Source organism: Myotis nattereri (assembly GCF_964212035.1).
Source record: "Myotis nattereri genome assembly, chromosome: 5".
Taxonomy (NCBI): domain Eukaryota; kingdom Metazoa; phylum Chordata; class Mammalia; order Chiroptera; family Vespertilionidae; genus Myotis; species Myotis nattereri.
The window spans coordinates 104,320,678-104,335,279 of record NC_138080.1 but is presented as its reverse complement, the minus strand read 5'-3'; the positions used below and the strand labels follow the sequence as shown (position 1 = coordinate 104,335,279).

The following is a 14,602-nucleotide window of genomic DNA, read 5'->3' as shown; positions in this document are numbered from 1 at the left end:
AAATAAATATACCTGAGGCAGAAAAACTTATAAATCATCACCAGAAGAAATTATTACCTTCCATCTTACTTTTAAAAAATTAATCAAGAGAACAATTCCAAAATATGTCATTCATAATCTGTGAACGTACATGGAGTTTTTACTTTGCACAGTTTGTCCACAGGTATCAAATTTTATAAATGCCTTAGAATTTATAATCACTAATAAATGAAAAATAAGAAGAAAATATAGATAAAAATACTGTCAGTAAGCATACTCTTTATCAAGTAATCACAAAGAATCATTATCTTTGTGTTATTCCAGAGTCTAGCATAGTGCTGGGCACAAAGGAGACAATAAATATGTAATAAATGTATATACAGAGAATTATAAAATTATATATGTCACATAAGATCTGATGCCAAATAATGGTATACTGGATTTCAATTAGTGTGATAAATAATAAATAATGAGTTAGTTTAAAAAATATAATCCCGTATTTCCCACTTAAGTCCTATATATATATCTCTTGCATTATCATACAATTATTAAAGGCAGGTAAGATTTTAACTTTAGATTTTTCTGCTCCAAACCTCCTAGTCTAGTGCTTAATGCTCTTGAGTTTACCTTAAATGCACTTAGGGAGTTCACACTTAGAAGTGTAACTTGGCAAATACATTTATAAAGCAAAAACATTTTAAAAATAAAATAAGTAGGCTTTCTATCTGCTTTGTTTAACTTTCTGCTAAGTAGGGGCATAAACTGTGTTTTTAAAAATAGTTAATGTGTATATTATCACGTAATATGAATTAAGTGGAAAAGGGTACAGAGAAATCATCTTTTTAAGAAAGAGACTATTAGATATATTATATAACTGAAAGAACAACTCCCTTAGCAATAAAATATAGCAACATAAGCATTAACTTGGACTATTAGTATAAGCACTAACCATTCTCTAAAAAGGGAAACCTAGCCTAGCTCTAGTGACACTATCATAGAGACAGATTACAATACATTCAGGCAGTAAATGGGAAAACAGCATATAGTTAAACTTCAAAAAGTTTTAAAACACTTGAAAATTCCAAAAGTCATTGATCATTATTCTCTAACAATCAAACATCAAAAGATAATCTTAACTTTTTAAGGTTCTTTTTCCCTATAACCTGCATGATACATTTATTATACTAAAATATTTAAAAATGTTTAAATGTTTATTGTTTAAAAAGTTTTAAAGCTGATATTTATTTTTCACCAAAGTGCACAAAACAGTTTTCTTGTGATTGAATTTCCTAAATGCTTTTCCCTAAAATTGTTATCAAGTACAAGGACACATTTTGCCAACAATCGAAATATATCCAAGTACCTAAAAAAGCAGCAAGTACATTATTTCAACATTGGATTGCACTTCAGCAGTCCACTGAAGTTACTGTTCCAGTATGTTTTTCTGTTTCATTATTCAAGTGCTTTCCTACTCAATTTACCAGTAACTGTTAGTAACAGTCTATACAAGAGAACTTAACAATTGCAGGGAGAGAATGCCATCTGCTGCTTCATGTGTGTACTCATCGGAAGGAGCAAAGCAGATAACAGGTGGAGTAATCACATACAACAACTGAAAACTATATGCAAAGATAATGCTTGAAAGTTGAAGTATTCCCATTTCTATTTTGAATAACTTGGAAATACATCAATGGGTACTTACTGTCTTAATGCAAATGCCATTATTCCACAGAATGACAAGGCTACAATATGCTTATATATCTATCACTAGTTCATGATGCTTATAAACAAGGCTTTTTCTCAGGTAGGGAGAGCCAGAGAGTCAAAAGAAAAGAATCTGTGCCTAGCCTTTACAAAGCCATTTCTCATATATGAATTCCTACAATATCCTATTTATAAAGACATGACATAAGGTGACCATATAATTTACTGTCCACATAGGGACACTTTTGAGAATGAAAGGTAGAGCAATTAGCTATCAATTATACCATAATAAGTGTGAACCCAGACTATCCTAGGCAAATCTAAATGTTGGTCAGCCTTTTTATGAATTACTCCCTCAGGCTTCACAACTTCCCAATGCCTGGAGAACCCTTCTGAAAGGTAATATGGAAAATTTTAAGAAATAGCTAGATTCAGAAAGAAATAAAAAGTGGGAAACTAAAAATGCAGTGGACTCCCAAAGCAGATAGTTCCTGGATCTAAATGGCTACCTCAACAATGCCCGATTTTTTACTTACTTCACTTTGTTATGCATTTGAAATTCTTTGGCATTAATAAATACCTTCTCTAGAAAAGGCAAATCCTTCCTAGGAGAATTCATTCATACATTAATTGGAATGCTTTCCTTTTGACATCTGGCAGATGGTAGGTATTGGGAAAGAAAGCAAATTTGTAAGGGTGTGTGTGTGTTGCTGTGTGTAGAGCGGTGATGGAGAAAAGAGGAGAACTGCTCATTTCAAAGGATGAAATCCCTCTGGTGGTAGCTGGCTGGATAGGAAGTCAAAACGGAGTGAGGAAAGGAGAAATCTCTAAGACTAACTTGCACATTTCAAATTTTAAATCCTAAAAGGGAAAGGGAACTTGCTTTCTCAATTTCTGATGCCTCAGTTCAAGAGGCCAAAATTTAGACAACTTCTATTAATACTATAGCTTATCAGTGCTATTGATTAACTAGCTCTTTGTGGATCTATTTTTAAAGGAAAATACATTCCAAGACCTTAAAACACCACATCTTAATTAACTTTTGGAATTTCATTTACTGGTGAGATTTTTGTAACCCACCAAAGCAACACTGTTGTTTATGGTAGGACTGGCTTAAATAAATAAAGGTATTTAAGAACTAAGTTCAAATCTTCCAACCTTTGGTAAATATTCAGAAGCCAAGAGGTGTATGTGTGTATGTGTTTAAAAAAGGTTCTTCCTGAAAGAGACAACGAAGATGGCAGAGTAGGTAAATGCCTGTACTCGCCACCTCCCACAACCACATAAAAATTACAACTAAAATACAAAACAACCATCATCCAGAACTGCAGGAAAGCTAGCTGAATTAAGTCTACAACTAGAGAAGTGATGAAGAAAGCACTCTGAGACTGGTAGGAGAAAGCACAACAAGACTGTGTTCATAGTCCACAAAGGGCTGCAACTAGAGCTCCCAGCTCAGGTGACTGGGGAGGCTGAGCCACTGGGACCTATAGAACACCTACTACACAAGGCCACTCTACTAACTCAAGGAGACATAGCAGCTCTACCCGATACACAGAAACAAACACAGGGAAGCAGTCAAATGCAGAGACAAAGAAACATGTCACAAATGAAGAAATGGAAGAAAGCAAACAACTGGATATAGACTTTAAAAGCACAGTTATAAGATTACTCAAGAATTTTCTAGAAACCTCCAAAAAAAAAAAAAGAAAGGAAAAGGACCAGTCAGAAATTAAGCATACACTGACTGAAATAAAGAATAATATACAGGGATTCAACAGTAGGGTAGAGGATTCTGAGAATTAAATCAACCGTTTGAAATATGAGGAAGCAAGAAACACCCAGACAAGCAAAAAGAAAAAAGAATTCAAAGATATGAAGATAGTGTAAGGAGCCTCTAGGATAACTTCAATCGTACCAACATTTGCATTATGGGGGTACCAGAAGAAGAGAGAGCAGATATTGAAAACCTATTTGAAGAAATAATGACAGAAAACTTCCCCTACCTAGTGAAAGAAATAGACTTACAAGTCCAGGAAGCACAGAGAGTCCCAAACAAAAGGAACCCAAAGAGCACCACACCAAGACACATCATAATTAAAATGCCAAGGGCTAAGAGACAGAGAGAATCTAAGACAAAGAGAGAATCTTAAAAGTAGCAAGAGAAAAGCAGTTAGTTACCAACAAGGGACTGCCCATATGACTGTCAGCTGAATTCTCAACAGATACTATGCAGGCCAGAAGGGAGTGGCAAGAAATATTCAAAGTAATGAATAGCAAGGACCTGTAACCAAGATTACTCTACCCAACAAAGCTATCATTTAGAATTGAAGGTCAGATAAACAGATTCACAGACAAGAAAAAGCTAAAGGAGTTCATCACCACCAAACCAGTATTATATGAAATGTTGAAGGGTATTATTTAAGAAGGGGAAGAAGGAAAAGAAAATAATAAAAAATATGAACAACAAAATGACAGCAAATACATTTTTTATCAACAATTGAAACTAAAAATCAAAATAAATGAATAAGAAATCTAATGATCAGAATAAACTGGTGAATAAAATAGAATCAGGGGCATGGAAATGGAACAGACTGATGATTCTCAGAGGTAAGGGGGTAGGGAGGCGAGAAGAGATTAAACAAAGATCTTATATGCATATGTGCATTACCTATGGACACAGACAACAGGGTGGCGAAGGCCTGGGGTAGGGCGGGAACTAGGTGGAGGGGGCAGTGGGTGGAAAAAAGAGGGACATATGGAATAATCTCAAAAATAAAGACTATACACACACACACACACACACACACACAGTATATATCTTATCTAATAAAAGAGAAACATGGTAATTGGCGTACGTCCGCTACCCTTCCCATTGGCTAATCAGCAAATTAACTGTCAGCCAAGATGGCGGCTGGCAGCCAGGCAGCTTGAAACTAACATGAGGTTTGCTTGCTTCAGTGACGGAGGACTCCAACGTTCCCCGCCTGCCGCTGCAGGCCTCTGAGCTGGCAGTTTGAAACATAGTTACAAAAATAGAAGCTAAACAAAACCCCAGAAACCAGCTTTGAGCTAGCCGGGATCTCAGACCTGGAGTTGATACAGAGTTTCGATTGTAGAACCTAAACAAACCAGATACCTGCTTTTAGGAGCGAAGGCTTAAGAGCTGGAGCCTCAGAGCTAAAGCTGGCTCAGAATAAAAAAAGAAAAAGAAAAAAAGGAGCAGTGGGAGCTTCAGTCCCAGCCTGAAAACAGCCCTCAGCCCCTCACCCAGACTGGCCAGGCACCCCAGTGGGACCCCCACCCTGAAGGGTGTGTGACCAGCTGCAAACAGCCATCATCCCCTCATCCAGGCTGGCCAGGCACCCCAGTGGGGACCGCCACCCTGATCCGGGACACTCTTCAGGGCAAACCAGCCAGCCCCACCCATGCACCAGGCCTCTATTCTATATAGTAAAAGGGTAATATGCCTCCCAGCACCAGGATCAGGGGAGCCGCGAGGTCTCCTGGCACCGGGATCAGCATGACAGGGGGCAGCGCCCAAATCCCCTGCTCGCCCTGCAGCTCTGTGTGTGACAGGGGGTGGGGCCACAACCTCCCTATCGGCCCTGCTCTGTTCCTGACAGGGGAAGGCGCCCCTACCTACTGATCGGCCCTGCTCTGTGGGTGATAGGAGAGAGCTCCCCAACCTCCTGATCGCCCTGCGGCTCTGTGTGCGACAGGGTGCAGCGCCCCAACCCCCCCACCCCACGGGCCCTGCTCTGTGTGTGACGGGGTAGAGCCATAACCTCCCCATCGGCCCTGCCCTGAGTGTGACAGTGGCGGCGCCCCAACCCCCTGATTGGCCCTGTTCTGTGGGTGATAGAGGGCGGCGTCCCAACCCCCTGATCTGCTCTGCTCTGTGCGTAACAGGGGGGAGCTCCCCAACCCCCTGATGGGCCCTGCTCTGTGTGACAGGGTATGGCGCCGCAACCTCCCCATCGACCCTGCCTTGAGTGTGACAGGGGGCGGTGCCCCAACCCCCCAATTGGCCCTACCCTGAGTGTGGCTGAGGGTGGCATTGCAACCTCCCAATCCGCCCTGCTCTGTGCATGACTGGGAGCGGTGCCCCAATTCCCCAATCGGCCCTGCTCTGAGCCCGACCAGGGGCTGCACCTAGGGATTGGGCCTGCCCTCTGCCACCCAGGAGCAGGCTTAAGCCAGCAGGTCGTTATCTCCCGAGGGGTCCCAGACTGCAAGAGGGCACAGGCCGGGCTGAGGGTCCCCTCCTTCCGCCCGAGTGCACAAATTTTTGTGCACCGGGCCTCTAGTATATATATAGTTACAAAAGTCTCTAAAAAAAATTCTTCCTTATTTTAATTTAAAATTTTTAAATCTAATTTTACTTGGATTAAAAATTTAAACAAACTTTTCCCCAATAAATAACTGGACATCAAATTTTAAAAATGTAAATATTTAAAAACAGTTTTCAATAAACTGAAATAATTAATATTTTGGTACACGGTGGCATCTTCTATATGAGATGAAAGAAAGCACTAGCAATATTGTCTAGTGGGCATGGCTCAGTGGTTGAGCGGTCATCCAGGAACCAGGAGGTTATGGTTCCATTCCCGGTCAGGGCACATGCTCAGGTTTCAGGCTCAATCCCTAGTAGGGGACGTGCAGGAGGCAATCAATGATTCTCTCTCATCACTGATGTTTCTCTCTCTCTCTCTCCCCCTTCCTTTCTGAAATCAATAAAAACATATTTTTAAAAAATAAGTAAAATAATAAAAAAGCACTAGTAATATTTATCAGAGAATAATTGATGAATACAAAAAGAAAAAAAAAATACTGCAAACACTTTGATATACCCTAAAAAAGATCTATATATATAAAAGGCTAATATGCTAAGTGTCGGACAGTCCGAACAGTCACTATGACATGCACTGACCACCAGGGGGCAGACGCTCAAAGTAGGAGCTGCCATGATACACACTGGCACCATGGACCTGGCACCACGGACCTGGCGCCCACAAAGCAACACTTGGCTTGCCCCAAGTGGGACACAGGCCCTGCCACTCACCAAATAGCAGCCGATGCTGCCCAGACACCATGGTGCAAAATGCGGCCCACAACCCAGCCCAGCCCAGAAACGGTCGCTGTGGGCACCAGGTAATGCCATCACATAGCAACACCCGCTTCCTCTCCCCAGTGACTAGCCTCCTTTGCAGTTTCTGCAGCCCAGGAACATGACTTGCTTTATAACCAGGTGGAAACATTTTACACTAACCAAATGTCTGGGAAGCATTTTCCCATGCCTCATTTGATCCTCATAGAAGTCCTGGAGTGGTAGATAGGAGACCTGGTGGAATCCCATTTTCTTTTCATTAGCCAGAAAACGGAGATTTAGAAAGCTTAGAAACTTGACCCAACTGAAAAGAAGAAGTGGTGAAACTTGAAAATGACTTCAGGTTTGTTTTCTCACTGCACAGAAGATAGTCAGACACTGCTGCAGTTAAATATTTTACCCTTTGTTCTCCCTGCGTGATCTACAATAATAATCTGCTTTGTGTTGATATTTACTGCTGTGTTGCTGACAATTACTTGAAAGAGAAATTGGGGTGCTTCACTGGGCTGGAAAAAGTTTAGCTAAATCAGAAAGCAGGTCTAATTAAGCAAGTTTATTCTATATCTATAAAAGGCTAAGTTGACTTACACACGTGCGATACATATAAAGCTCTTGCTGGCGCCAATCGCACGTGTGTTTCCATCTGTCATTGTCGCTCGTGAATTTGGTTAACACTTCTAAGTATTCGAGGGACAAATAGCGATATTAAAATATTTCTTCTAATTAATTTCCTTTCAATGTGCACCAATTTGTGCACCGGGCCACTAGTTCTATTATATTTAGTAGAGTTTTAGTGTTTTAAGTTGTATCCTTAATATTTTAAATGGGTGACCTAATTATATATACAGTTTACCAATTAGCTACACTTTGGATTAGTACATTTTATTCCAAGAGCATGCTGGATTACTATAATTGCACTGTTACTGAACTCCAGAACAGATTATTGATGCAGCTCAGAAATAATACACACAGTTGGAGGACAAACTGGTCAGTGTGCAGAGGCCTGATTCTGCTACCCCTTCCACCTTCCACCTAGACATCTGGGCTCTAGATTCAAGGAGACTGCATGATTGCCATGTGGCTCCTTTCCCAGACTTCACCCTCTTAACAAATCCTTTTCCATACATCAGCTAAAGACTCATGTGCTCTGTGCCCCCATGATACCATGTGCTTACCATTATCACTGCATGCAGAAAATATTATAATTGTTCAAATTAATTTGTATTTCTATAAAATTTTACATATGCATCATATAAAAATCACACAGTACAATGAAAAGCCTGCCATCCTCTGACATACTCCTCTACACGTCTGATTCTAATACTCAGTAAACCCACTTTAAGCTCTTTTAAATTTTTAGCTATTTCTTTCGCTATTTTGATCCATTCTTCTAAATAACATGCTGATACAGCTATTTCTTGAATTTTGAATTTTAGACATTATCTTTTGACTCCCTAATATATTTGTGACAATGTACCTATCATTTATAACTAAGCTACACAATTCTATTATAGTTGGATTTCCTTTCTTGTACAAACATTTAGTTTGATTCACTTAATTTACCTGAGTTTTCTATGTTTCTACCTGTTGCACCTGACCCATGAACTCTACTCCAGATCTGTAAAACCTTAGCTCCTCAGGTTCCTTTACAAAAAAGAAAAGAAAAACCAATGATCTCCCACCTGTTCCTGTTTAAACTGATTGGTCTCTATGCTTGTTCTTGTTTTACGGTTGCAATACAGATCGTTTGGTTTTGCGCCAATATCCTAATTTCTGTTTGATTTTCATACAATTGGCTTTCATCTAATGCTGCCAACTGGCAGCTGTCTGTCCAATTCTTAGACTGAGAAACTAAAGAGTGACTCTGTTCACAACAGGGCTTGTCATCCAGTAAACGTCACTGTAGATCCATAAAAGAGACTGATTTTTAAATTGGAGATCCACACATTTGTACGTGAAGAACTCTCTCAAATGATTTTCTTGCTCCTAAATGCGTTCCACTGACCTCCTGCTCTGGAGTTTCAAGCTTGGCTCACAGTGTTATAATAGCAAGAGTTGAGGAATGTCTGAGAGTATTTTTGGTCCAGTGTCTCATTCTCATCCCCAGCTGTTTAAACTTCCACAAACTGCTCCTGGGTTCAAATCCAGTTCAACACGTTTAACCATTCCAAGACTCAGTTCCCATATACGTAAAAAGAGGTGGGTGGGTGTTAATAAAAAGAACTATTTTCATAGAACTTTTGTGAAATAAAATTAAATGCTTGTCAAATGCTGTGCAAAGTCTTTGGCACAGACTAACCGTTAAATAAATGCCTACATCTACTATTGATGATTCTTCTTTCTCACTTATAGGACATACTTCTACACATCAAATAGGACTCCGCAATGATTCCACCTGTTTTCTGAAACACTTATTTCTATAAATATTACTTTGCATGATTTTATATGCAGGATTTTACAAAAATTCAAGATGCTTAACAGTACACCTCATTTAAAACTGCCAAATAATTTCAATGAAGCCAGCATCATTTTCCTTTATTACTCTTTATTACATGAAAGTATTATATATGAGGTCGAGAGCCACTTCCTATGGAGTTCTATTAAATACATATATTCAACCACTATGTAGTAGAAAGCATACAAGCAATATGACAAGCACTTGGAGGTGATGACAATAAAAAAGGCAGAAACAGTCCTAACTCAAATTATAGTCCACATGTTTTACTAACATATGTAATTACATTGCAAAGTAATATATAAATAGGAAACACGGGGTGCTAAAAAACACAGAGAAAAGAAATTCTCCCAGAGTTTAAGTTAAGAAGAGCATCCTACAGCATGTGTTTAATGTGAAAGTAGGAGGAGTAAGGCAGAGAGAAGCTGGGTTTAAAAGAAATAGGTCCTAGGCAGAAGAAACATGTTCAAAGGCCCAGAATTGACAGAGAACACAGACTGCTCCAGGAGCTGAGAAAAGTTAGCACACATAAAGTATGCAGTCCAAGTACAGAGTCCTGAGGCATGAGACTGGTGACATGTAGAAGAGATATTGGCAGAACCTTGTAAGTCATACTCTATATAATCCAATTAAATGAAATAATGCTTATGAGTGTTTAATAAAATTCCTGGTATGAAATAAGTGCACACTAAACTAAACATTATTCACTTACTGTTACCTAACACTCTCCTCTTTTTTGCCACAATTTGAAATGCAACAATACACTGACCAAAAAATATTTTCCATATAGATTTTTCTTAGCTGGATGCCAGAAAAATAATATGTAGAGAACTTACTATAAATGCTTTAGGCAGTCTGTTCTTTCAGTTGTAAATGAGAACAATAATACCAACCTCGCAGGCTTGTTGCAAGGACCAGAAAGAGCATGAAGAGTTCCTAGAGGGGTGTCGTGGCACATACTAATGACCTCAAAAGCGTTCCCATTAAGGGAACTTGGGAGGCCAGCCAGAGAAAAAGAAAAGCGCAAAGCTTTGGCTTCACTTTGGGGTTATGCAGTAGGAATGCCTTAGAAATAACATCATCTTAGGCCTAAACTGTTTCTAAAAACAGGATAAGACACATACACCAAAAATGTTAATTCTACTAAAAGAAACACTAGTCTGATGATGTGTTTTTTTCTTCCTAATGTGGAATCTCTTTCAAAAAAGAAAAACTGATCTTCTTTAATTCATTTTCCCCACAATTACTTTATATTAACAGTATGTGTGTATGTGTGTATTTCCCAAGTCCCACTGTCCTAAAACAACTACTCTTATTTTACATATTTCTCTCCAAGTACTTTACACACATCTGAAGTTTTTCTACTTCATATTATACTCTTCTGATTTAAGACCCAGAACGAATGGATATTGAATTAGTAATGTTTCAACAGTATCCACTTTGCAAAAGCAAAATAAGAAACTCTCCGGGTACATTTAAAACAAGACAATTAATCATAATGCAACTTATACTCATCCTGAGTAACACATTTAGGATGTTAAAAGAGGCACCCTGTATAAATTTCAAATCATGTAATTTTTTTCAGATTCCAATTTGTCTTAGTGTCAACCTAACGTATTTATTTCTTGCTACTCTTTTTTCTCCCTAATGGTCTCATTCAAGAGCAGCTTAATTCTAAGAAAATTTGTTGACATTAATCACAAATGGCAATAAAATATCACAATGTATCTGACAAAGAAAGCATCAAGCTGTATCTTCTTTCTTAAAAAGCAAACCAAAAACTACCTGAAATTAATTAAAAGGTGATCTTACAAAATCAAGCACTTTTAAACACTATTATACAACTATTATTAATAGAAAATCATAAATGAACTGATGAAGATTAAGCTAACTTTCTCAGGGAATAAAAAGCTTAGTTAATATAAAAAAGCTTTTTCTAGAATTTTCAAATAGGAAATACTTCCACATTACTAATACAAACTATAAATCCAAAGAAGATAAAAACATCCTCAGGACTTCTTACAGAGGTTTTAGAAAGACTTACTATCCCAGGAAGAAAAAAACTTCATAGATCTTAGTGTCACAAATACTACTAAATATCTGGTTAGGGTTCACATACATGCTCTCAATAATCCCTCATTATGCCTTAGGATCAATTCATCTCAATTTGATACTAAACTTTCAATTGTCATAGGACAAGTGTTCTCCACATCAAGGTAACTTAACTATAGCCTCTCAAAGACATGTCTAACTCTCCTAGTCGTCATAATCTATCATGTAAAAATGCCAAGGAATGAGCAAAAACTACACTGGAAATCCCATAAATAAATACGTGTCCAGAAAAAAAACCAAACTACTAAAAGAGTAAATCTTATGTTTTAAACCTTGAAATACAATACTATAAGGCAAAATCCATTAAGATCTTTAAAACAATCTTAACTATTTAATGACTAGCCACATAAAAAACATTCACTAACTCTGTCAATCAATCTTTAAAGAAAATGGTAAATCCAGGCATACAATGAGCAAATTAATCTCACATTGCTGTCAATATTAGTCAATTGATTTCAACTGATCAATTAAATTTCTTATGTACAAAGTGCCCAACTATATCATTCAGCTCAAAGCTGTTACATGTGAACATCTTTCTTTTTCTTCAAAAAAATTTTTTTAATCTCTAGCAAAAACCTACCTTTGAGGTTCTTTGAAGTTGGTCACCAACATATGTTTTACGAAACTGATCCAAGAACCACAGAATTGCAAGCTCTATTTTCTCATTAGAACACTTAGGCAATCCGGTATCCAGTAACGATATAAGCTGAAAAACGCTTTTCACGAAGGAAAGAAATAAAGCGTCAGTAAAAATTCTTAAGAGAAATAACATTAAAACATTTACTGTCAATGTAATACAATACATAATTACTGTAAAAAGTGAAAAAACACAAAAACTTATAAAAAAAATTTTAAAATCATCTAAAATCCTACTACTAAGAGACACTACAATTTCTAATATTTTTCCCTAAGACACATATACCTATACACATACAAGCATACAAACCTATAGACGTATGTTTTTTTTACAAAAAGTTATAAATACATATGACATATACAAATCCTATATAATAAAAGCCTAATACGCAAATCGACTGAATGGCAAAACAACCAGTCACTATGATGCACACTGACCACCAGGGAGGAGACGCTCAATGCAGGAGCACTGCTCCCCACAGGGGGAGCACCGCTCAGCCAGAAGCTGGGTTCAAAGTTGCCATGAAAACTGAATTAGTGAATACTGAACCACTACTCCTAAAGGAAATATAGGATTAGGTTCCTGAAGAACTATGGTCACAATATTTTTCATCAACTGATCAACATATACCTTGTTTTATGTGTTTCTGCTAAGGACAACAATATTAAGTATTGTTGATTTGTTAATGTTGAACTCACAGCCAATAACACTACAACTTGTCTAAACGAAATTCACCTAAACACACGTCTTTTCTCTGTAAGGCATATTTCAGCCTTCTTGTGCTAAGAAACTGGCCAGCCCTTCAGCACTCTGCTGAAAGGGCCATTTTAAATAGCAAAACCAGCAACAAAAATGCAAAAATGATGGCACTAAGTAGACAGCAAAAAAGGATACATTTACAGCATGGGAGCCAAAAGAAGGCAGAGCATCTGTTCAACCTCAGCTAGCAACTATGCATACGTCCAAGAAGGACTACAATAGCACCACGAGTACTGATTAGGGGTACAATTAAATTTTAGCAATGATGTAAATTTGCAAATATGAAATCTGTGAATGAAGATTGACCCTATTTTCTTCCCCTTATTGTCTCACCTCCTTTTCCTTCACTCTTTCTTCCCTGAAAAGGCAACCCTTCTTCCCAACCCTCAAAAAGCCTTCACCCATAAACTTCACCTAAGGCTCTGTTTCCTAAAGAACGCAGACTAAAACACAAAACAAATCTTATTTAAAGTTACATATGTTTGCTGCTTAAAGAAAAAATTAAAATTTTCTACTTGACAAATATACACCCTCTTTTGTTTACTTCCTGTTATATAGTTCTCAGAAAAATAGTGCCAATGGGTATTTCTCTACTTGATGATAAAAACTTTTAAAAAAATCAAACTATAGTATATTTAATTTCCACTTTACTAAATCTATAATGTTATATTAAAAGATGGTATAGAGGCAAACTGTTCACTTGGTTTAAAATTAACAAAAGCATTTTAAGAATGCCCCCCGTTCGTATTTTAAAGTGATTTAATATTGGCAATAATAAACTTAGAGAAACTAAAAATATTTATAGTCCATTCGTATTCAAATTTCATTGACTAGAGCCAGTTTAAAGACTGAAACGGGTATGGAATGAAGGGAAAATAGAACTAAAAGAATACTTACCTTAAGGCAGTTTATAATAAAAAAAAAATTGAGAACCTAAAATTTCCAAAATAAGGGTCTGTATAAATAATGGTACAGCTTAGAATATTTCATATCTAGGTGAAATGTTCACAATATTATGTTTGATTTTTTTGAAAGTGTTTTGAGAGCTGTTGGGTTTTTTTTAGTAATATAGTACTTAATATTTGCCAGGCATTGTTTTAAGATTTAACAAATATTAACTGGTGTAATCCTAATAATAGCCCCAAATGAATTAGGTATTATTAGTATCCCTATTTTAGTTTACAAAATAATAGTATAATTTCTGTTTAAAAAGTTGAAAAATACACATGTAGTGTACATACACCCTTAAGCATGAATTTAAAAGACTCAAGGTCTTTACCAAAATGATAGTAGTAGTTATCTCCAAATTAACTTCATTTGAATTTTTAAAGGGTTCAACAAAAACATGTATTACTTTTTATAAAAATGCTATTAAAAAATAAAATATATGGAAAACCAACTCACTCATTTCATACATATGTAGGAATTTTCCTCAGTTTAGAATAGAAACATGAATTGCTCCTTATTAAGGGGATGGTCATGAGGTGAACAATCTAGCCAACAATCATAAAGAAAGCTTGTATTGGTAACTGACTATCCATTGCTTTTGACCAGATGTATGTCATCCCAATTTTGCTACCATCCCAATACACACCAAATTGCATGCTTCACCAAATCCTGAGAAATAAAAAGCAACCTAAATCATCACACTATTGAAATACATATTAAAAATATATCTTAACTATACAATTTACTCGAGATTTGACATCTACAAATCACTTAACCTTTAAACCTTGGTATTCTCATCAATAAAAAGGAAAATGCCTTCCTCAAAAGGCCAGGTACAAAATGCTTTAGCTAATAATACCAGTTCAGTAACTAAATTTCTTAACTACATAGCAAATTT

At 37.1% G+C, this 14,602-nt stretch overlaps 1 protein-coding gene across 1 annotated transcript in view; it reads right to left on the bottom strand.

Moving 5' to 3' along the window:
* Positions 1–14,602, bottom strand: part of RANBP17 (RAN binding protein 17) — a 221,477-nt gene that overhangs the window by 167,639 nt on the left and 39,236 nt on the right. The window contains exon 14 of the mRNA XM_081091860.1: positions 11,941–12,076. Coding sequence (XP_080947986.1) covers positions 11,941–12,076 — 136 coding nt within the window. The remainder of the gene's footprint in view (positions 1–11,940; positions 12,077–14,602) is intronic.